Source organism: Sinohyriopsis cumingii, chromosome 17 (genome assembly GCF_028554795.1).
Source record: "Sinohyriopsis cumingii isolate HCF-2022 chromosome 17, ASM2855479v2, whole genome shotgun sequence".
In the NCBI taxonomy this organism is placed as follows: domain Eukaryota; kingdom Metazoa; phylum Mollusca; class Bivalvia; order Unionida; family Unionidae; genus Sinohyriopsis; species Sinohyriopsis cumingii.
In genome coordinates, this window is record NC_142977.1 from 39,380,539 (window position 1) to 39,404,676 (window position 24,138).

Here is a 24,138-nt window from a genome sequence, read left to right on the forward strand (position 1 = left end):
ACGTGAACTGTATGAGTCTTTCACGCACCAATCTTGGAGTGGCAATCCCGTTTATTCAAGATCCCCAAAGCGTCGTTGCGCGTTTGTGTATTTGGCGTTACATTCGGTAGAAACGGTTTGTGGTTTCCCCGTGAGTAACTCGTTAGTGTTTTTCTCAGAGGGCGTTTGAGAAAGTATCTGGAATGTTGGACATTCCATGGGCGTATACGAGCTTGAATCAGTCAATGAAGATTTTGGACAGAGGATTTACCAACAACCAATGGCGATTCTAAAATGTGTACACATGAACATGACCCTATTGCTCAGTTATGTAACCTCAATCAAATCTCCATCTAGTCGGAGTTACCTCTGACCCTTGTCACCCTATTTTTTTATATTTGGACATTTATGTTGGGGTGTAGGGCCAGAGTCCATTCCCTATCGAAAAGTTGGAATTCTCCGACACCATTGGTGTCAGCATGGGATAACCGCTTACTAGCCATCCCAGCAAACTTGAACGACCTTTCATCGAGAGATATACCTGCATGAAATCGATAGATATATGATTTATTTTCTCAAACATTGTGAGTATAGCATTCGTCATGTCTTTAATGCGCTGACAGACGAGACGAAAGTACATCGTTGCTGAAATTTGACCTGGATCTATCTGTCAGCATTCCTAGACACGTGACTACACAACTTTTGCAACCTACGTGTCAATGACATCAGATGTCATACAGTCACGTGATATCAACAATAAACCATTTCTAGTTTTGCTGTAGGAAAATAAATCGAACATATAAATGAATATCGCGTAATTTTTTTTATAGAAAATTGAAAAAACATTTACCTTCTCAAAATATTTGCTGTGAAAACAACAACCGAAAATCTGTAAATGTTTCAGCATTTCAAGAAAACCAGATTCACTACGCAGAGAGCACATGTCAATGTCGTACGCACGTGACAGCAACAAAAACATCGCTGACGCATGCTCGTTACTTCTTGAAAATGGTTTTCTCCACCCTCCTGCGATACCGACTGGTTTCTGGTCGTTGTTCTCAGACTAAATATGTTGAGAATTAAGTCTATATTATATTTATTTAAAATAAATTAAGTGACTTTTATATGTCTAAATTCTATGTACAACAACTTTGTAAATTTGTTTATTGTCGATATCAGGTGACTATATGACCTCTGATGTCATTGACATGTAGGTTGCGAGATTTGTATAGTCATGTGACTTGGAATGCAAATAGTCAGATCCAGGTCAAATTTCGGCAACGACGTAATTTCGTCTCGTCTATCAGCGGATTAAAGACGTAACGAACGCTATGGTCACAATTTCTGATAAATAAATCATAATCCTATCAATTTCATGCAGGTATATCTCGATGGAGTGGCAAGGGTCAGATGAAACAGTATAAAGGGAAACTAATGTCTCACCATGGCACAGTAAAACGATGTATCTGATTCGGCTTTTGACATGGATTACCTGTTTTGCGACATAGAAGCATTTATGGTTTCTTACGACTCTATGACCTTAAACTATGAAACAGAAAAAAGCGAAAACCAACAAACTTTTTTAAAAAGTCAACAGATAATTTATTTCCACATAATACAAAATGAAAATTTAAAAAGAACTAACAGTATTGTGAATTAAATCCAAAATAGTCCTAAAGGTAATAGCACAAGTCCAAAGGTGCAGAGTACCGAATGAATTCTAATTTTGAATGTGCTGATATACCAATAGCCTAGAATGTGGCGATGTGTAAACAGTCTTGATATATCACAGTGATACAATTCGAAATGTCCTTGAATGAATTCACAGTAATCCTAAATAGTGTTTTAGTCCAGGAAGTATTAATGAGCACCTTGTAATTCCAGTGAATAATTTAAATAAATCCTCTCAAAAAAGCTGAACACAACAATGACGCAGATTCCACTTCGGATGGTGAGATAGGAATTAGTCATTCCAATATAATCAACCTTAATATTAAACCTAAGACATAATTTTTGAACCCGGATGAGGGTCAAAGGTTTATTTCCCAAAAAAATCTTATGTATGCACCATCTTACACTGATCCCGATTACTATGTCACCTTAATAGATATTTCCGTCAAATTTGTTTCTAAAACACTCTAAGGTGAGAATCAAGGCTGAATCCAGAACTAAAACTTAGTGAACTTGTCTATCCGACGCGACACTAGACATGTAGGCCCAACTCCGACTCTCAACTATCGATAAAGGTCAAACACACAATACAAATTATATATATATATATATATATATATATATATATATATATATATATATATATATATATATATATATATAGAGGCAGCAAAAGCGATCAGCGGGGACCCAGACCAAAAGATTGCATTTCGGAGTTTGTTTCCTAAAAGCGAGGGGTCCAAGGCGGTTGCCTAGTTCGCCTTGTCCTAGGGCCGGGCCTATATATACCCCTACACTACACCCGAACATAAATGTCGAGATATCAAAAATGGGGTGGCAAGAGGCATATTAAACTCGGACTAGCAGTGTTCCTGAGCCCTGTGGCATCTTATACAGAATTGACTGTGTTGTGTGACTTAACCTCAGTGAAATTACGATGAAAAATTATAAATTTGCTTGTCTCTGAACTCCTTGGTAAATCGCGCACACCCCCCCCCCCCCACACACACATATACGAGTGTATGTCGACTGTATGCTAATGACATATATACAACTATAAAATCTTCCCGAATAATAGATCTATTCTTTATATAGCATGGCTACGTTGGCCAGGAAATGACCAGGTAAAGCCTGTTTATACTTTTTTTTTTTTTTTAAATAATTTTAAAAAAAAATTATGGGTCTGAACAGCCTTTCTTGAGTTTTTGCCGACAGAGACATTTCGTTACAGATACAGTTCTGAGGTTTTCGGACCACCTCGGCTATTTACGAAACAAGATTAAACGATCAGTTGCGAATGCATTTAATTTTTTTTTCATTCTTAAATTAACTCAGTCTTATATTAATCGAGTCGTAGTAATAGCGCTATCTAATCCGGGAAAAAAATATGGTTTCCTTTCCTCGAGCAAAGAAATCATGGCGATCAAAATGTGTGATTTTTTTTCTGTAAAATTACTTCGCCGACAGACATTCCGATTGGAACTGAACTCTCACGTGAATTCGAATTTTGACCGTTTTCATTACATGTACGCCTAAGCGGCAGTATTCCGATCTCATTGTGTAAATGGGAGGTAGACAACAGCCGGGTAAGACTTTTGTGTAGATGCTGCCAAAAAACTAATTTATTTCGAAAAAGTTGCGCCAAAAATAGTGTTTTTATTGGGAGGGGTGAATTTAGTACTTTATAATTGATTTTTAAATAATTTTTGCCTTACGTTTGGAAAGATAAAATTTACGTTGAATTCTTATCACTCGAGATTAACAGACCACAAAAGATGACCCAATTATCGATAGTAAGCGTATCCTTGGGAATAAAGTGTATTATTAGAGATTATTATTCAGCAGATCTTCCTTAGTAGTTTCTTTAATCTGTAAACGTATTACCGCTACATCATGCTATTAAAAATAGGCAACTTTAAAACCAACGGATGAAATAATATTTAAAACTTTCATTTATGGACAATGACGTTTGTCAGCAACTACAGCAAAGTCCTTGCCAGTATTATGACTGTCCTATGATCCTTTAACTAGCAAAGGTGTTTTAAAAAATGCGCAAGAAAAGATAATCATTAAAAAAGGTTTAAAAATTCTTGTTAATCCTATCAGCAAAGATTTGTAATCCCCCTCAAATATGGGGGTGGGGGTCGGGTGATTTGTAGTCGATTGTTTTTATAGTTCATCCACGTCGACGAAAGTAATTAAAAATGCAACGCAAAATAACCCAGAATAAATTTCCTTGAAGGGTTTAAAGGTTGAATAGACTTAATGTCTAGGAAAACAAATGAGAAAGAGTGTAAATGTATAAACATTACACTTACATTAGACTTCGCATTCCAAGCTTTAAATAGACCTATTAAGCTTTTTTTGCTTCTGTTTTTATTATGAGGGGAATGTACATTTTTTACTTTTTTTTTTTTGGGGGGGGGGGGGAAATGAAAAAGGTTTTGGGTTATATGTTAATAAATAAATAATATTGTACTCAATATTGAATTTTGATATTAACTGGCATTCTACATTTTTTTTAGGCTCAGAAAAGCTGTTCTAGCAATCCATGTTACAAAATGGCCACCAAATTCTCAGAGGTAATAACAGCAGTTCAAGACCTTTTTCAGATTTTATTACATATTGTGTAAATAATTTTTTCTTTAAGTGTTGATCTTCTGAAGTTGTTTATTTTGTGATTACCTATTCTGTAAACTAAGATTGACATTTTCTCACTTTGCAATAATTGGACTTAAGTCATAAAATCAACTGAATGCATATTGTTTCGTTTGTTTGGGTTGAAGACAAGGGCACTGTACTCTATAGCAGAGATCGACAGACACTGTTAATTGCTAAAAATAGCATGCCTGTTTATAGCTCACAGACTCAGCTGCAGAATGTAGGACAAATAAACCGGTTTTTGTACTTCAATATAAATGGCGGAACACACTGAAGAGATTGCATGTATCCCTGAAAAGCGAAAAAATTGCAGTGCTTCAAGACATTGTTGCTTTGGACATTATAACAGCGATAGTAGATATTCAGATCGTGAACATATATGACGTGTGTATTTTGGATTCCATTTCTAAAACCCCAATAAATCTCGAGAGATGCTGGCGTTAGGTGCATGCCTGTGGAAGGGGAACTTTTACAACTGACAAAATCACAAGATGGACATATATCTGCAGTAAACATGTTGGTGGTGGGAATAGACCTACGACAGATCATCCCAACCCTATCCCAGCAACACTCACACTAAGTCAGGTTCGTCATTTACATCTAATTAGAAACTAGAATGTGTTCGATTAACATCGGGAGTGGGGGATGCTTTTTAAGTTTTAATCAATAGACGTATAAAGAGTATATATGTATGTGTGTGTGTGTATATATATATATATATATATATATATATATATATATATATATATATATATATATACACATACATACATACATACATACATACATACAAATATACAACAGAAATAAGAAAAGAAAACACACAAGATTTATTGGACTTGATTGCATAGTTTAGAATTGACCAGTTATATATATACTTTAAAATTATATACAGGCCTGCTCAGTGCAAGAGGGGAAGGGATACTTAGGGTCCCGCCATCAACTCGGATATCAAAAGAAAAAAAATTTAAGAATAAATTTTCAAATGTTATTCTTGCAGATGTCTAAATAATGGTAGATTACTACAGGCTTGGTATAGAAAACTGTACAAAGATGTTTATATACAAAAAAATAAACAAGTAGTGGGACCCATGGGGCATAATTGATGTATTACCAAAATTTGCAGTTTACATATTACATAGTAAGACAATGTTAATGTTCAAATGGCAGCTTATTTAACATGTAGGAACTTTTATTCAGATATTTCTTTTTAAGGGTAAAAATAGAAACACGAGTAAACAAGCTTATAAATCTCACACATTCAAAATTCAACTGTGATATGTAATATATTTACTTCTGTCTTCTGGTTCGTTTTGTAGATACCAGAAGTGGCCATTATGTATAGAGGAACCCCTGTTTGTGATGCTGGGACACAAACTAATATGGCAGTGATATGGTTGCCAATAAAAATATAAGGGAAACAATGATTCCAAAACGGTGGAAACTTCCTTAGAAAAAGACAAAAGTTGCATCACCAATATATTTTATTTTGATATTCTATCTAAAAGTAAAATGATTCATGAATATTTCAGGATGGCATGTTATTTACTAAATGATAAACATTTCTACATTTCAGTTTTAAAACATCTTGTGTGTACAAGTGTATTATCACTAAAAGAATATACAACTTTATTATTTTGAAATGATACATGTAGATTAACTCTTCAGAATGTTCTAAAAACTCTTCAGTGTTGACTAAATCAAAGCAGAGAATCGTGTCAGTTACTTCATTATATTTATATCTTTTTTATGTATTTGTACACTATGGATATAAATTTTCCATTGTTGAAGGTTGTAAGATAAAGCAGGAATAAAAAGGCAGTTCCATACCATTGTTTTGTGTTTACTTGCACATGCTATATCATCAGCTGCTGTCATTGTTTGTCCTACATTTTCACTTTTGTGTATCACGTGATACACATAACACATTTACATGATGCGTCACCGATCTCTGCTATAGGCAATACTGTAAAGAAGACAGTTCCCAAGGGAGAAGTGAATTATACATTTAGTATGTCATATGATGTCATGTAATATTTGTGCCTGACAGTACCTGCTGTAACAGTTGTAATGGCCATTATCAGGTATAGTATCACAGGGTCAAATGGAATGAATATTCGACACAAAGTGTATCCTTGTAGTTAATCACTTAAAACTTTAGAATGTGTCATGTGATTTTTAATTTCACCACAATTCACTGTGCATGTGGAGAGTTTGGAGAGAATTAGGCAGGGCTTTACAAATTTTATCCAAGCCAAGCAGACTGGAAAATTGAACTTGCCCCCTAATATGACAGTATTACAATAAAAGTAAAACAATGAAGTATAAAAAAAATATGGTATGTTTTCTGGAAATCACTATATATATACTTTGCTTACCATAGTTACTATATATATTGGGACACAATACAATAATTAACTTTTTTCCTGCCCCAGAACTTAAGGTGAAATTTTTTTCATGTTGTTTGTATGTCCCAAGACTTAAAAAAACAAAATAAATTTGTTAAATTTTCCCCTCCCCCACTGCACAGTGCAATAAAATAGATTTTAAAAAAGGCTTATTTGATAATAAAAGAAACCTGGTATTGTTATCATTTATTCCTTTTTTTTTTCTTCATCATGAGCATCAAAGAATAAAATATATCCATGACCTCCGCATATGTAGAGTAGGCATGCATACTGTAGCATGTATTGTTTTTGTCAGATGACACATTTGTTCATTGACGTGAACATTGAGAAACAAATCATGTTTGAATATGTTATCCGACTGAAAACTGGATCCAGCAAAATTGCAAATGATTGGGAAATAGTAAACTGATTGCTTGAAGATATCTGCCATTTACTCATGACATGGTGTTAGGTGCATAATAACCCAGATTGTATTATGTCCAGATCAACTATATGACACTAAGTCTCAAATAAAAATTATTTGAAAATAAATTCACTTAAGTGCAAATAAAAAAGATCTCACTGGCATGGGTTGCAAAAAGATATTAAAACAAGGTAATGATGTGTTTACTATTTACTGCAGAAATCAGTGCTGTTTGTATTAACTATGACTACAGATGCCAGGCAAATAGAAGCCTGGGTGATGAATAAACACAACTGGCCAGTGACTACTCGGGTATGTCTGTTCATAATAATTACCAGGGTAATAAAATGAGCGATAAAGTAGCCGTTCAGATCAACAAGTGACTGAATCTGCCACCCTATACGTCAATACATTTTGACAAGGAAATCATTGTTTAAAAAAAATTGTTTCTTTTGATCTTTGCTGATGCCAGTAGTTAGCTTGAACTGCTGTGACTCTTCTGTTGCTGAAATTAAAGAACTTTTCACTGGTTGAGAAAATTACATAAGTAAGCATCTGGCATTTCCTATTATTAGTTAATCATTATGCAGTATAATATTCAAAGAGAATAGTGCAGCAATTCAAAATCAATTACTTTTTCAAATTAATAATGGGTAAAACATCAGAAGTGGGGGCATATGCTAAGCTACTGAATGAAAATAGTGCTCAGTACAACCTGCATGAAATTATGTTGTCTGGTGGTAATACGAGTACTGTGCAACACCATCTCGTCACAACTCATAACATTGACATGGACAAAACTAGCAGCAAGGGCAGTGGCACACCAAGCATTATATCTAAAGCCAAAATTATCAAACCCAAGAGAAATGGAAATCAACCAGAAAATCGCTGCATTTATACTAGCACAGGTTTGCAGGCCAATCAGCTAAGTGGAAGATGAGGGATTTTGCATCAAATTGAGCCTGATTATGAAATTAAATGCCAAATGTAAAAAGCTACAGCATTGATTGAAGGACTTTATGTGCAACGGGTTACGAAATCAAAACTCCAGTTGGGGAATGCAAAGTATGTTGCATTCACAACAGTTATGTGGACATCCGTAGAGAATGTTGCATTTATGTGCCTGACAGGTCATTGGATAAGCCCTGACTAATAGATAGAATCCACTTTTTTACAGACAAGGGAAACGCTCAAGTGACATATGGGTGAAAATGTCATTCTCCACTTTGAGAATGCTTCAGATGAATGGCAAATACCAGTTCACAGAATTGCTGCAATGGTGCTTAATAATCGCTCTCAAACATCAACTTGGCCATGAATTTTTTGGTTGATTGGCCAGATCAGCATTGCTACACACACACTACAATGGGCAGTCAACGCTGGTCTTAAAGTAAAAGCCATTGAAAAGATGCTTGGCACCACCAGGCGACTGACTGCTCAGTTTAAATATAGTACAGTTGCTGCACAAATTTGTATGGTCAGCAAGCAAGAACAAAAGAAATGGAGACAGAGGGAGTGTCAAAAGTGATAATAGATTATTCAACAAAATGGAACTCATAGCTGAACATGTTGGAACAGCTCGTTAAATTGTGCTGGGCCATTGGGGCAGTACTATCTAGTCAACTCTCACAGTCCAGTTATGCATCTGCTCTATAAATGACTGATAACAACTGGTTTTTTGTCCAAGCTGTCGAACCTTTTTTAAACCAATGTCAGCTGGGCTGACATGTACTTCACTTTCATCAGTTTATCTGCAGCTGCACGTCATTTTAAGAAACATTATGGCTTCCAAACCAAATAAATACGTTGTTGTTAATGAATGCAGAACAGTTATAACTGCAGAATTATATCAGTGTTCCTTCCCAGAAAGATTCAGTACACTGAATGGATGAAATGCATCTGTATTTGATCCCCGTTATAAGTTTCTTAAACTTTTTGGTGCACTGTATTGAAAGGAGATGTATGCTGCTGTCAGATCCAAGTTGGAGGCGATCATAGGTAAAATAACCGGCCACAAATCAGGGGTATCTGAACCTGAACTACAGCCAATAAAAGCAAGAAGAGATACAGACTACAATGGTAGAGATATATTTGAAGATCTTGCCGCTTTGTGTACTGCTGATGAACCAAGTCTTAATTCTGACCAATTTGGTCATTCTGTAATATTGGCACGATAACAGTATTATCCTAAATTTGCTGCTGTTGCATGAAAATATTTGCATTCCGGCAACATCTGTACATGTACCATCAAAAAGAGCAATTTTCATCAGCTGGTCACGTAGTTAGTTGGAGACCAACCCATCTAGTGCCAGAAACTGGATATGCTTCTTTTTCTCAGCAAAACTAAAACATGTGCATTGACAAGTGAAAACAGACATTGGCTTCTGATTTTTATCAACATTTAATGACCAGTTCAGGTACATTTCAAACATTATTAGTTGTGACAACTTAAATCTTTTTAAATTACTTTTTAGGCTTTGGAAACATTACTAATTTTATTCTTTTTTATTTCAGTGTCTTAAACTGTTTGTTCATTTTATTTGCTTTGTATTTTTATATGAATAAATACTAAATGTTCAGTTGTTTCATTCACACTTCAGTCACTAAAACAATATACTTATGCGTGTCGTTCACACGATCATCAAGCCTACAACAAAGCAGTTCAGGTTTGTACACATTTACAATAATAAAATTTCAGTTGGGTTCCCAGGTAACCGATCATTAGGATCAGTGGGTACCCAGTAGAAATTTTCTAAAATTTTGACATCTTTACTACTGGCAGCAAGCAATAAACTCATTGTTTGAACTTACTGACAGGATATCAAAGACAAACCAATTTTTTTTTTATGATATCAATGCACCGGTTACTTTTTACAAAGATAGCTGACTTAGGATTCTTTTAAGTGTGCCGATTTTGTTCTGAGTTTTTTTTTTTTTTAATATACAAAGTTGGTCAACATATGGAAACTAACCTTAGTTCCTTTTCACTGGTATTCATGGGAATTTTTTAATAAATTGAAACAATGGAACAGTTTTTAAAGTGACACAAAATAGTACTTCTTGCTTGGACATCGATGACACAGCGTCGCCCATATGATTTGGAGAAAATAAAATAATTTGATAAATTCATGAAGGTCAAGAAAAGATTATTTTGCAGACAATATGATCATTCACATTGATGAAATTTCATTGTACTTTGATCTCATTCCTAGATAGACTGCTGATAAGATCGGGGTTAAAAGTGAGAATTAGCATGACTGGTGCAGATTTATTAAATCTGACTTTAGTCCTTGCAGTTTCCACTTCAGGAGATGTGTTTCCTCTAGCAATAATTTTTCACAGCATGAGAAAGTTATAAAAAAAATATTTGTGCACCAGAAGATTGGATCGTATGTGTGCAGTGGAAGGGTTGGGTTGATGAGATGATGCTGCAAGAGATTAAAGAGTTTTTTCTCAAGTACAGATTTTTATTGCTGCAAGAGATTAAAGAGTTTTATCTCAAGTACAATTTTTATTTTTTAAATTAAAATTTCAGTTGGAGAGTATTTTCCAACATGCAAGTTTTAAAAGGTGTCCCACAACTTGCGACAAAAAACCCAAAGTGTCCAGGAACATGCAGAGAGAAAAGAATTACTTTAAAAGTTAATTCAGTGTCCCAGCATATACTGTAAATATGGTACACCTAAAAAATATATGCTGATAATTAAAGTTATAAACAAAGATGTGTGTAAATACAACTTGTAGATTTTTATTAGAAAAGGAATGGTTAGAATGCACATATAGATAAAGAAATGGACATATAAGTAAGGGTTTTGGTAATAGCTAATTTCATAAGAGAGACAGTTATTTAAGTAACAGACCATGAACTGAAAACTTAAACTGAACCAAGAATATAACTGGTAACTTCATTTGAATCTTGTGTTCACATATAACATGTTTCATTGTCTGATTTTCCTCTTAAAGTTGATTTGATCATGGAGATTTAAGTATCCAGTATGAAAACAAGGTAAATGTGAGGAACTTTGTTGCATATTTTATGGCGTCATACTGGCTAATTATCTTTGAAACAAATTGATTAAAGTTTGTTTCTGGCAACTTCATGATGTTTCCTTTTTTGCTTAGATATGCTAGTATATACATCTCTTCAACCACATCAGCAATGATAAGTTGTTTATACATTTAAATGAACTGAGAAATCTTTTTTTCTGCCATTGACTTAAACAGTTTTCACCTAGTCACCATGAACTCAATTACAATGTATCATTTACCATTAGTTACTGTATTCCCATTATATGTGTGCCAGAAAATTCAAGACCTACCATGACACTGACTACAAGATGGAATTAACAGTGTATTACATAAAATGTAGAATCATTAGATGCTGCATGCATTTAAAAATAGAAAAACATACAAAATTATTTATAATGGTGGTGAGATCACAGAGCATAAAACTTGCAGAACCTAAAGAAACACAAACTGAACTCGTACTCTCTTCCTCCCCCTCTCTCTGTTTTCATTGCTTTAAACACAATGTTAAACTTTGTGAGTGCTAACTAAGCTGATTGACAGGCTGGTAAACTTTGTGAGTGCTAACTAAACTGACTGACAGACTGGTAAACTTTGTGAGCACTAACTAAGCTGATTGACAGGCTGGTAAACTTTGTCAGTGCTAACTAAACTGATTGACAGACTGGTAAACTTTGTCAGTGCTAAACTGACTGACAGGCATTGGTAAACTTTATGAGTGCTAACTAAGCTGACTGACAGACTGGTAAACTTTGTGAGCACTAACAAAGCTGACTAACAGACTGATAGACTTTGTCAGTGCTAAGCTGACTGACAGGCAAGTAAACTATGTGAGTGTTAACTAAATTGACTGACAGGCATTGGTAAACTTTGTGAGTGATAACTAAGCTGATTGACAGACTGGTAAACTTTGTGAGCACTAACTAAGCTTACTGACAGACATGTAAACATTGTCAGTGCTAACTAAGCTGACTGACAGACTGGTAAACTTTGTGTGCACTAACTAAGCTGACTGACAGACTGGTAAACTTTGTCAGTGCTAAACTGACTGACAGGCATTGGTAAACTTTATGAGTGCTAACTAAGCTGACAGACTGGTAAACTTTGTGAGCACTAACAAAGCTGACTAACAGACTGATAGACTTTGTCAGTGCTAAGCTGACTGACAGGCAAGTAAACTATGTGAGTGTTAACTAAATTGACTGACAGGCATTGGTAAACTTTGTGAGTGATAACTAAGCTGATTGACAGACTGGTAAACTTTGTGAGCACTAACTAAGCTTACTGACAGACTTGTAAACTTTGTCAGTGCTAACTAAGCTGACTGACAGACTGGTAAACTTTGTGTGCACTAACTAAGCTGACTGACAGACTGGTAAACTTTGTCAGTGCTAAACTGACTGGCAGGCATTGGTAAACTTTATGAGTGCTAACTAAGCTGACTGACAGACTGGTAAACTTTGTGAGCACTAACAAAGCTGACTAACAGACTGATAGACTTTGTCAGTGCTAAGCTGACTGACAGGCAAGTAAACTATGTGAGTGTTAACTAAATTGACTGACAGGCATTGGCAAACTTTGTGAGTGATAACTAAGCTGATTGACAGACTGGTAAACTTTGTGAGCACTAACTAAGCTTACTGACAGACTTGTAAACATTGTCAGTGCTAACTAAGCTGACTGACAGGCTGGTAAACTTTGTCACTGCTAACTAAACTGACTGACAGGCATTAATAAACTTTGTCAGTGCTAACTAAGCTGACTGACAGACTGGTAAACTTTGTGTGCTAACCATGCTGACTGACAGACTGGTAAACTTTGTCAGTGCTAACTAAACTGACTGACAGGCTGGTAAACTTTGTCAGTGCTAACTAATCTGATTGACAGACTGGTAAACTTTGTGAGCACTAACTAAGCTACTGACAGGCTTTGGTAAACTTTGTCAGTGCTAACTAAGCTGACTGACTTGCATTGGTAAGCTTTGTGAGTGCTAACTAAACTGACTGACAGGCATTGGTAAACTTTGTGAGTGCTAACGAAATTGACTGACCGACAGACAATGGTAAACTTGGAGTGCTAATTAAGTTGACTGACAGACAAGGATAACTTTCTTAGTTTTTAGTAAGCTGAAAGACTGAGAATGATAAACATTGTTAATACTAAGGAAGCTGACTGAGACAGACTTAGAAATGAACCTCAGAAATTTCAAAAAATCAAAAATTTCATTTGTGACTGTATGAACCTAAAAATGGTTTTAAAATGGATACATAAATTAAAAAAACTGACAAATTTTAAAATGATGAATGGCTCATCCCAGACCCCATAAAAATGATTTGTTTGCATTTGGATTTTCATTAGGCCAGCCTAGCAGTCGAGAAAGCATGCAAATTAAAGACAGCTGGCATATTAGATCATATTTTTAATAAGTGTTATGCTTACCTTGGAGATACTCTAGTAACTGCTTTATGTCTTGAAGCGCAAAAATAATTTGAAGCCTAGAAAACAAACTTTAAAAAAAACTAAAATGTCAAAATTTAGCTTCTAACTATGCTGAGAGATAATGATAAACTGCTGAGTAAGCTAGCAGACATTGAAAAAATTCTAAGGAAGCTGACTGACATAGTGACGAACTTTTCATGCAAAACAATGTGACTTCTTTAATTGTCTGCATTGTTGATATTAAATGGTGGCATGCTGGAAAATTTGGTTATTGCTACTTAGGAATGGATGGTCCTGTCAGCATGGGATTTTTCATGGAAATAATTCTTATGATGTTTAGTTGGTTGTAAATTAAAATGGTACTGATGTTACATGCCTCTTAAAACTGTTAGTATTGTTAAAATATATCTAGAGGTGGTTGTCAACATCCAGGAGCTAAGAAATAGTCTTATCTTATATTACTGGAGAGAAAAAATTTGGCATGTACATAGTATCAAACCCTTCCATGGATTTTTGTTCTACAGCAATCTGTCTCCCAACACCTATACACTAGAAGTGCTGCATATGCACAGATCATGATATTATGGTTTCTGCTTAAAATGTTTTCAAAATTAATGCTAATCTATTATCTCATTGCCGGTGATTTCGCTGATGGATCACTAAAACCCAGCCGTCACAAATCTGTTAGAGCATCGACAACTACTTAAGGTTGCGAGTATAACAGTTAAGATGAGGTCATTAGTCATCATTTCATTTGATGGTTAATTGATCATTTTATTGCGTTCCCTCTGATTGATAATTGATCATTTTATTGCATTCCCTCTGATTGATAATTGATCATTTTATTGCATTCCCTCTGATGGATAATTGATCATTTTATGGCATTCCCTCTGATGGATAATTGATCATTTTATTGCATTCCCTCTGATGGATAATTGATCATTTTATTGCATTCCCTCTGATGGATAATTGATCATTTTATGGCATTCCCTCTGATGGATAATTGATCATTTTATTGCATTCCCTCTGATAGATAATTGATCATTTAATTGTTCTAAATGAGTTTACCATCATCCTGCACTTGACAAGATACAACAAATGCTTGCAGTGCAAATAGTGTTAAACCACACATACACTTGTAAGAAAATTGAGTATTCATTGTCAAAACACTGTTTAGCATATATTATAGACCTAAGGCAGCTGTTCTGTGATAGGATTTTGACAAGTATTTTGTTTTTCTTCATGTAATTGTGTGTATATTGCAAAAACTTTATGCCCACAATATTATTTTCAAAACACAAAAAACATATTTAAGACTGTCTTAGGAATTGCTTGCTGGTACATTACAAGAAATAATGTATAAATATGTGCATACAATTAGGATTTTGTCAGCAAGAAAATCAGCATGGTAAATTATTGAGTTTTATCAAATATGATATATACTATTATTTATTTTGCAGTTTCTTGAGTTTTGTAAGGACTATCTGAAAGATGCAAAGTCTGCAGATATACAAAAACTGATCCATAAGAGATACAATGATTGCAGTGCAGCCTATTTAGATTCCAGTGGATTCTCTGATCTTTTATGCATCACTCGAGCCAAGATAGAGAGTGACCCTCAACATTTCTTTGTTCATCTTAGAGATTTTTTAAATGAGCTGAAAGAAAGTAAATACAAAAGACAGTCATGTTACGGGAAAAGGTCACATGAAGATACAGAAGATTCTTGTTCATCACCCAAGGTTGCCTGGTCCGAAGAAAATTCAAATCAGTCAGCAAATGCGACCTGTTTTCGTGATGCATTCAAACGGTTTTTGAGTCAGAGGGTTGTAACAGAGGGCTCTGATGGACACGTGTCTTCAAGCAGTCAAGAAGGAAATATCTCTGATGGTCAGGTGTCTTCAGGGCAACAGCAAGGAGACGTCTCTGATGGACATATATCTTCAGATGGTCAGGATAGAGAAATAGATGTCTTTGATAGACATGTGTCTTCAAAGGGTCAAGAAGTTAATGTCTCAAGTGGACATGTATCTTCAAACAGTCAGGAAGGAGATGAAAATTCGGCAGAAGATGACTATAATTCTGACAGTCAAACAAAAGCATCAGAGGATTCATTCGTGAGTAACAATCATCTTGTAGCAACACAACAGGAGAAAGGTGATCCAGATACTCCCCCAGTTCTTGAAAATGATGCTTCAGGTGAGTCACGTACAAAGGTCAGTACTAGTGACAGTGAATCCATTAACTTTATGGGCATCACAATAGCTGAAGTCAAGAGCTTGACTTCCATTGATGAGGACATGAATACATGTGCATCCTCCAGTGAAATATCAAATGATACTAACGCTTCCACAAAATCTCCGCTAGAAATTATTAGTGACATCAAATGTGAAAGTGACAAGTCTATAACCATTTCCAAAAATGAAATTTGTGATGGATTTTTATATTCAGATGAAGATGATAACATTGAAGAAACAAAAAGTCCCAAATCCCTGATCTTACTAGAAAGTGAAGAGGAGGGAGTTTATACAAAGGAAAAAGTATTTGAATTAACAGTGGATTTTCATAGCAACAAGTGTGACAGTGAAAATGTATCTTTGACACCAGACAAATCTAGTTCTCAATCACTATTGAACAAAGACAAGGACCAGAAAGGTAGAAACTTGCTTGGAGTAGAATCTTGCCACTCAGAAAGTGATTCTGACAGAGCAGGTATCAGGAAGGAGGAATTGCTTGATGAGGGTTTTGCCTCCATCAAGACAAAAGTTGAGACAGATGATGATGTCAGTGTCAGTGCTGGTGATGTTGATGACAAATCTAGTCACCCTGCTTACCAACTTGATGATGCAGAGGAATCAAGTGCCAGTGTTCAGGCCAGAAAGAAGGGATCAAGAAGACAGATCGAATACCTTGAAAAGCTTCTCAAGGTATAAATATGCATGTTGATGTGGTGGTGCCTTGTACGATATAATGCACTTTAATGATGTTGTATATGTATGTACGTTTGTATGTATGTTTGTGAATTTTGTTGCGACTCGGGTCTTAAACTAAGTAACAGAGAAAGGAACGCCAAATTTTTGTAAAAAATTCAACAAATATTTTAATTCTACAAGTTATAAAAATTAAAATTTTAGAGAAACTTTAGGTATTGTGAATTAAATTCTAAATAAATCCTAAAATTTCTATCATGTCTAAAAGTAAAGTGTTCCAAATGAATTCCAATTTTAATGTGTTAATGTGCCAAAAGACTTGATGTATCACAATGATATAATCCAGAATGTCTTTTGAATGAATTCACTATAAACCCAAAATAGTTATTGAGGGATTAACTCATTTGGCCCCTGAGGTTTATGTCATTTTTGCCTGTAATGTGCGTAGGAAAGACATTTGGGGGGCTACAGCGGTTTTCAACAGATTTTCTGTGAGAATAATGCCTAGTTGTATTAGAAACATCATTTTCCATTGGTTATTTTGCTTGCGCATGAGCAGAAGGGTAAAAGTTGGAGTTCTTTTTTTTATTTTATTTTTTATTTTATTTATCTAATGGACCCATCATTTTCATATGGAGACTGCAATTTATTCCAAATGCCCACCTTATCCTAGTTTTTGCAAAGGTTCGCCTGTCTGTGTGCAGTTAAGACTGGTATGCCTTAGATCTGTGGCCAAAAGGTCTACAATCCGGACCCAAAATCGCATTCTGATCTGGAGCGAATTTTGGGTGAGAGAAAAAACGGTTCCAAAAATTGAGGTTTTTCTCTCAGTATTTTGTAGTGCAACTAGAACTTCCAGATTATTTGATAGCATTTTAGAGCTATATCTGTCTGCTTTCTTATAATACCACCCACGTTGGTCTATCTTAAATGGCCTTGATGCTGCAGAGCTTTGAAGTAGGGTACAGCCTGATCACACCTACAGACAGGATATGGGCCGAATCGGTTAAGCTAGACTTGAATTTTAGGGAGAAGTGACTTCTCCTTTTGGACAGAATAGGGAGAAAGTGGGAGATAAACAGAGAGTGAGAGCAAAGCAAGACAGGCAATATATATATATATATATATATATATATATATATATATATATATTTCTCTTGTTCTGAATTATGCTCTCTATTTCCCAGTATGCATATTTTCATTTAATATTGGTTTATAGCAAACCTTTATTTTCAAATAGAATATTTTCTGAGTTATATCTATATTATAAACACATTTTCATATGCAGAGTATTTGGCAATATGACTTAAAAAGAGAATAACAGAAGCTATACATTGTCATGAATTTTAACTAACTAGATTAAGATTACAGTATTGTAATTGCAAGTCAGTACAAATGCTGAATCAATTACCCTTGATCGAGAATTTTTCTTTTTACTTTCTGAAAGTTCACTATGAAATGGCAGTTTAAAAGATTTCCAAGCTTATTTGAAACAACCCCTGTACCATGTACATGAAAACAAATGCACTTGTCTTTCAGATTACACAGTTTGTCCTAATTTCTTTGTTACCAATAAAACTTTACCATAACTGTTCACAGACAACTCACTGAAGAATTAAAGTCAGTATATGAATGTACTAAACCCATTATTTAAACTGAATCGACACAACCAATATGCAAGTTTGTCTCTTTTTACAAAGAGGGGTTTTCTTAAGGTAACCACGCACTTTATTGCTTCGTTACAAACAGTCCATTCATTGGATTGCAAATAAAGGTTTTATTATTTGTCTACATACTTGTGGTAACATTAGGTATTGGTAAAATAGTATTCAGTTTTTTTCTTATTATTTTGCAAGAAAATGAGTAAATTTAGCCTGGAAAATACAGCCACGACCGTTTGTTTCCAAACTGATTATTTTGTGAAGAAAATTATGTATACTCGGCAGTTAAACATTTTTTGTTACTGATTCTATTCTTCAAACAGTCAGGAAGGAGATGAAAATTCGGCAGAAGATGACTATAATTCTGACAGTCAAACAAAAGCATCAGATAGTTTAAGTTTCGAAACACAAGTTTATATGTTTTTATGATCAAAGGATTACTTGCAGAAATCGAGCAATGATAGTTGCTAACTTACTGGGTAAATGGTGAATCAGCTACAATATGTAACAATTTTTGTTCCTGGGTAGTAAGTTTATTTATATATGAATCAAAATTAACATGAATTTTTGTAAAGTAATACAAAAATGACCACAAAAGATTAAGAATTGAGTAGTTTTTCAAGATTTATGATTATACTGTAAATCACTTTTACGAATCAGCCCCCAAATGTAGTCTCCCATCATGTTCTCGTTATACTGTCCTTGGCGTTCAGTGTCTAGTATATACAGGTGGAAGCACTTGCCTTGCTCTTCCAAGTATGCTTTCATATTCTCCTTGAATTTATCAAGATGAGATCAAGGACATGGACTTTGAGAGACATCCTGCAGCCCATTGTGCCATCGTTCTTTACCAGAGTCTCAACCAGCTCTACATAGTTTTCTGCGTTATATTGCCCAGGAAGCCCCAAAACACTGCGACAAAGCTGTTCCAAGCCACTTTCTCCTTACTAATGAGCTTCTTCGGGAATTCATTGCACTCATAATCTTCTTTATCTGTGGTCCAATACAGACGCTTTCTTACATCTATGACTTGTACACTTTCATCCAGCAAGTTCCACTGCTTGAGCCTAGATGTCAAAAGCTCAGCATTGGACTTGGTGAGACCAAGATCTCTGATGAAGTCATTGAGGTCTTTTTGGTTCTTTCCTTAGCTTCACCGCTGAAATTGTCATCTGGATCTACATCTTTCTCGTTCTCTGACTTGCTGCTATCTTCTAAAGACGGCTGCTCCAAATACGTGATGGCAGGTGCATTCTTGCCATTCCAACCTTTGGAAGGGTCCACCATGCAGAAGTAGCAGTTGATTGAGTGGTCAGTGGGTTCCAGCCAAATTCTTGGGATAGCATACATCATGGCACTATATTCACCTCTGTACCATCCTACAAAAATACATTTATTTCACCCATGACTAATGTGTAAGAGATTCTCGCAACATTTTTCATATCTGATATATTTTTTCAATAACATTGAAAATTGTAAAACATTTTAAAATTAAAAACTTTTACAATTTTAAAAATTTTAACAAAAGATATTACATAAATTTCAGAGCAGCAATTGTCCATCTTACCTCTGCAGTGCTTGCAGGTCACATGGAACTTTTTTGCTCCTATCTTGATAAATTTGCCTCAGACATCTGCAAGATGCTTGTAGCCTCTCTATACCTTCTCAGAAAATGCAGATATATATCCACTTAGTCAGCTGGAACACAGCTGAACTGGTTGGCTTAAGGCCCCTGTATTTATACTACTATTTATATTACTGGAAAGTTCTAGAATTTATTCCAAGTTTAATCAGCACTGAATCTATCTGGAATGTTCTGGAAAATAGGTAAATTTCAAAATATCACTGTTTTGGACACAGAAGCAAAGTATGTGGGGAATAATAGTCATTTTCTATACTTTTGAGACAAGCCATTATGAAATAACACTTACTACCCAGTAACAAAAAAAAGAATTGTTACATGATGCTGTCAAATAACATGCCTGTGAATGTGCACGAGTTTGTTTGTTGGCGCAATTGATATCAACACCAACTATTTGATGGTTTGAGATCTATGTTTCGCCTTGAGTTATATAAAATAACATTGGATCTGCCCTGTCTAAAGTGTGGGAAAATAAAATTTGATTTATTCTCTCTCTCTCTCTCTCTCTCTTCTTTTTGTTTGGTTTGTTTGACTTAACTTTTACCATGATGTTCAGGTCCAGAAACATCTAAGCATGACGCAGGCAAAAATCCTACGCTCTTACTATCACGGATTTGTGCCCGTGTCTTGTTATGATGGGGGGGGTAGAGGAAGAGAGAGAGATGGTTTAGGGGTTAGGGGAGAATTACAGTATGGGGCATTTTTGTTAATACCTATGTTTATATGTATGTCGATTAGTCTGCTTGCCTGACCAACCAACACACTGATGGGGTTGGGCCCTCAGACATTTTCATATTCAATTAATAATCATTTGTTGTTAAAATATTATTATAGGTTTAAGAAGCAAAACAACAACAGAACAAAAAAGCATTATATGCATTACAGTATATGTGCCTAATAACCAAAGAAATTTAGCATTTAATGTTGACAAACTATTACAACTTTGTATCATTGAAATATGGATACTGTAGATAGGTACAAGGAAAGTGTTCACATACCATTACAATAAACCATATTCTTGTAGGTTAGATTTTGTAAGTTCATTTGCAAGGATGTCATCTAGCCCAGATTCTTTTTTTCGCTCACTCAAGATTTCTGCATATTTTGTCCCTTGTGGATGAGAGAGATAGGGGTAGGGAGAAAAAAGGGAAAGCAGAAAAGGTTGCGGTGAAATTGTTTACCATGTTAAATTATGTAGAAATCAGGGATTATTAATATTTGTTAGTGATTAATCAGTGGAAATTCATCATTGATCAACAGAATCGATAGTGCAACAGTGTTTATTTGTGCATATTATTGTACCATGGGCAGATCACAATCTGATATACCAGTACTGTTGGTATATCAAATTTCATTATACCAACACTTTAAAAACCATGTTATTTTTAAAATGTGTGTGTGTGTTTGAGTGTGTGCAGATTATTCATACTTGAAAGTGTTATATTTGGATTGAGAAGTATGGTGCAATTTATTTTGGCTATATGACTTCAAGAGTACAGCTGAAACCACACATTCATATTAATTTTAACTGACAACAGATTATAGTATTGTAATTACAGATAGGTAAATATACTTAATCAAATGCCACTTAAATGGTATTAATCTTTTTACTTCAGCAGAAAATGGTATTTTGTGATATTTCCAAACCAGTTTGAAATAAACCCTCCCCCACTGCATATTTAATGTTGCATGATTTAAAACAAACTATTCAACATAAGCTTTAACACATTAACCCCTGGAGCTTTTTGTCATAGACTCAAAAACACCAATCCCCGGTCATCTTTCGATAACATACTGCCTAGTGGTGTTAAAAACGTTGATTTTCGTTGGCTATTTGACTTGCGCATGAACAGAGAGGGAAAAAAAAATTATATATTTTTTTTTTGCTAAACAGAGCCATTATTTTTGTATGGAGACCACTCTTCATTCCAAATGCCCATCTTATACTACTTTTTGCAAAGCCTCATCTGTCTGTTTGCAGTTCATACCGGTTTGCCTTATGTCTGAGACCAAAAAGTCTAAAATCGGGTAACAAAATCGGATTCCGACCACAGGCAAATTTATGGGTTTAAAAAAAAAGTCGGGTCCAAAAAATTAGGTTTTTCTATCAGTATCTTGTAGTGCAACTAGATATTCCAGTTTATTTGGTATCATTGTATAGCTACATCTGTCTACCTTTCTACAATACCACCCACTTTAGTGCATCAAGCATGACGCTACAGAGCTCGGCAGTAGGCAATTTCCTCCTGCCCCATAAAGTCGTCGCTAGGGGTTAATGTGTTAATGAGACTTTTTACTGACATTGCATAAAACAAACAAGGTCATTATAACAAACATGATTTGCAAAGACATGCAAACAGAGCCTGATACATAGATACAAAACACCACAAAACTTGAAATACTAACATGCAAAGCATTTGAAATGGTATTGATTAAAAGTGAATTTACTATGTGGATAAATTTAAAACACAATTTAGGACAATTTCAACCCTCAACCCAAATGAAATTAAATTAAATGTAGAATCACCAATTATGACTAAAAAGCATGTTGCAGTGCAGCTTGCACCTTATTTAAAAAGAAAGGAACTAACAGTAAGGCACATGATAGTGCATAATACAAGGACAGATAAACAGAAGATAGCTAATACAAATATTAACTGTCATCATCTTGGCAAGGTGGATAGGGTATTATTTACAGATATTACCTTTACAGTCTTTACTATTCCGGCTTAGAATTAAAGATCTATATGAAATTAGTTTGTGTTCTTAAAATACTAGATAAACCTGGTTAGTGAAATGGTCAACTGTTAAGTTATGTAAGGTAGGTGAGCGATGTCAGACCCATTTGAGTCTTGTATTAATTATTGTTTTAGTTGTTAATCCAGCTATGTTTGCATTAAAAACAAAAATATTTATTACAAATTCTGTTTCAGAAATTGAGGGACAAAATAGAATCTATGCAGTCGAGAGAACTGTCGCTTGATGACTTGGATGATGAGATATCAGACTAATTACAAATTCTGTTTCAGAAAATGAGGGACAAAATAGAATCTATACAGTCGAGAGAACTGTCGCTTGATGACTTGGATGATGAGATATCAGACTAATTACAAATTCTGTTTCAGAAATTGAGGGACAAAATAGAATCTATACAGTCGAGAGAATTGTCGCTTGATGACTTGGATGATGAGATATCAGACTATATACTTGAGGACAAATATCAGAAGAAGTTTGTTAAAGTCTGGGAGAAGTTGTGTCAGCTAAAAGAGAGAGAAACAACCACTGGTCGACCATTAGAGAGGAAGTTCATTTATGAGGGTTTGTTTTTCGCATTGACTATATGGGATAAATGAGTAAATTTGTAGCTTTCATTGACATATTTCTCTTAAGTTATTTATCATTTTGTTAGATATTCCTTTTTAACATCAATCAAGAACCTTCATCAGAGCTGTTTTCTGATATAATTTAACTGTCATTTTCTACAGCAGCATGCCAGAGTTCTGCTGTTCATTTATAAGGCTCTCAAAAGTACTGCACTAAAATCATGACTTGGTCAATACTTTTCTAGCCTGGGAGTTTCATGTTTTGGTGAACTTTTGACAATTTGATTAGAGCTGGCAACAATATTTGCATTGCATAGGGCCTGTGGTTTTACTTTGCTTAGTACTTAGTACCCTTACTTGTACCTCGTGGACAAGGTACTAACATGAGTATATACGTGTCAATGGAGCAAGCTGGGTGTGATTCACACCCGGCACTCTTTTAGTCTAATATCAACAATTTGAACACATTCCTTGCATATAATCCAGTAAATTGAGTAGTCCTCTTATTTAATGCCGGAAGTATCGAAAATCATTGTAGAAATAGTTGTAAAATCTCGTTTACCTTTTTTAGCCGATATTTTCGTTTAGATTGTCCTCCATATTAGTTCAAATATTGATTACTTCCATTCTCAGCCTTGTTTGTTTGTGTGCCATATAAGGACATTGACACCTTAATTGGAAATGTAAACAAATCGTTTGGGTCAGAAATTCCGAGCATTAAAAGTAAACATGGATTATCGGCAACTTTGAAATTCCAACAAGAAGCAGTTATTTGCCACTTGATTGATAATAACATAGCGTAGAATATCCAAATATGGTCTTACAAGCCTTACGTAGAAAAGGGGTCACAATGAGAGTCTCACGTTATCTGTTATGGCTGACAGGGTGAGGTTAGTGTAACCATGCCAATTTATTTTATCATGTAAGGGCTTAATAAATTCAAAATAAGCCAAACTTGTTTCACAATATGATTATACTTATGTAGCAGATTTCTG

The 24,138-nt window shown here is 34.9% G+C and overlaps 1 protein-coding gene across 4 annotated transcripts in view; it reads left to right on the forward strand.

Annotated features, from left to right (window-relative positions):
- Positions 1-2,938: 2,938 nt before the first annotated feature.
- The window catches only part of LOC149778463 (uncharacterized), a 42,948-nt gene continuing 21,748 nt past the window's right edge, over positions 2,939-24,138 (forward strand). The window contains exons 1-4 of one of the 4 annotated variants that reach the window (XM_089939308.1): positions 2,939-3,236; positions 4,176-4,232; positions 15,048-16,514; positions 22,946-23,138. In XM_089939308.1, coding sequence (XP_089795434.1) covers positions 4,212-4,232; positions 15,048-16,514; positions 22,946-23,138 — 1,681 coding nt within the window. In that variant the 5' untranslated portion in view covers positions 2,939-3,236; positions 4,176-4,211. The other 3 variants (XM_089939309.1, XR_016415509.1, XR_016415510.1) reach the window with 3 other exon arrangements.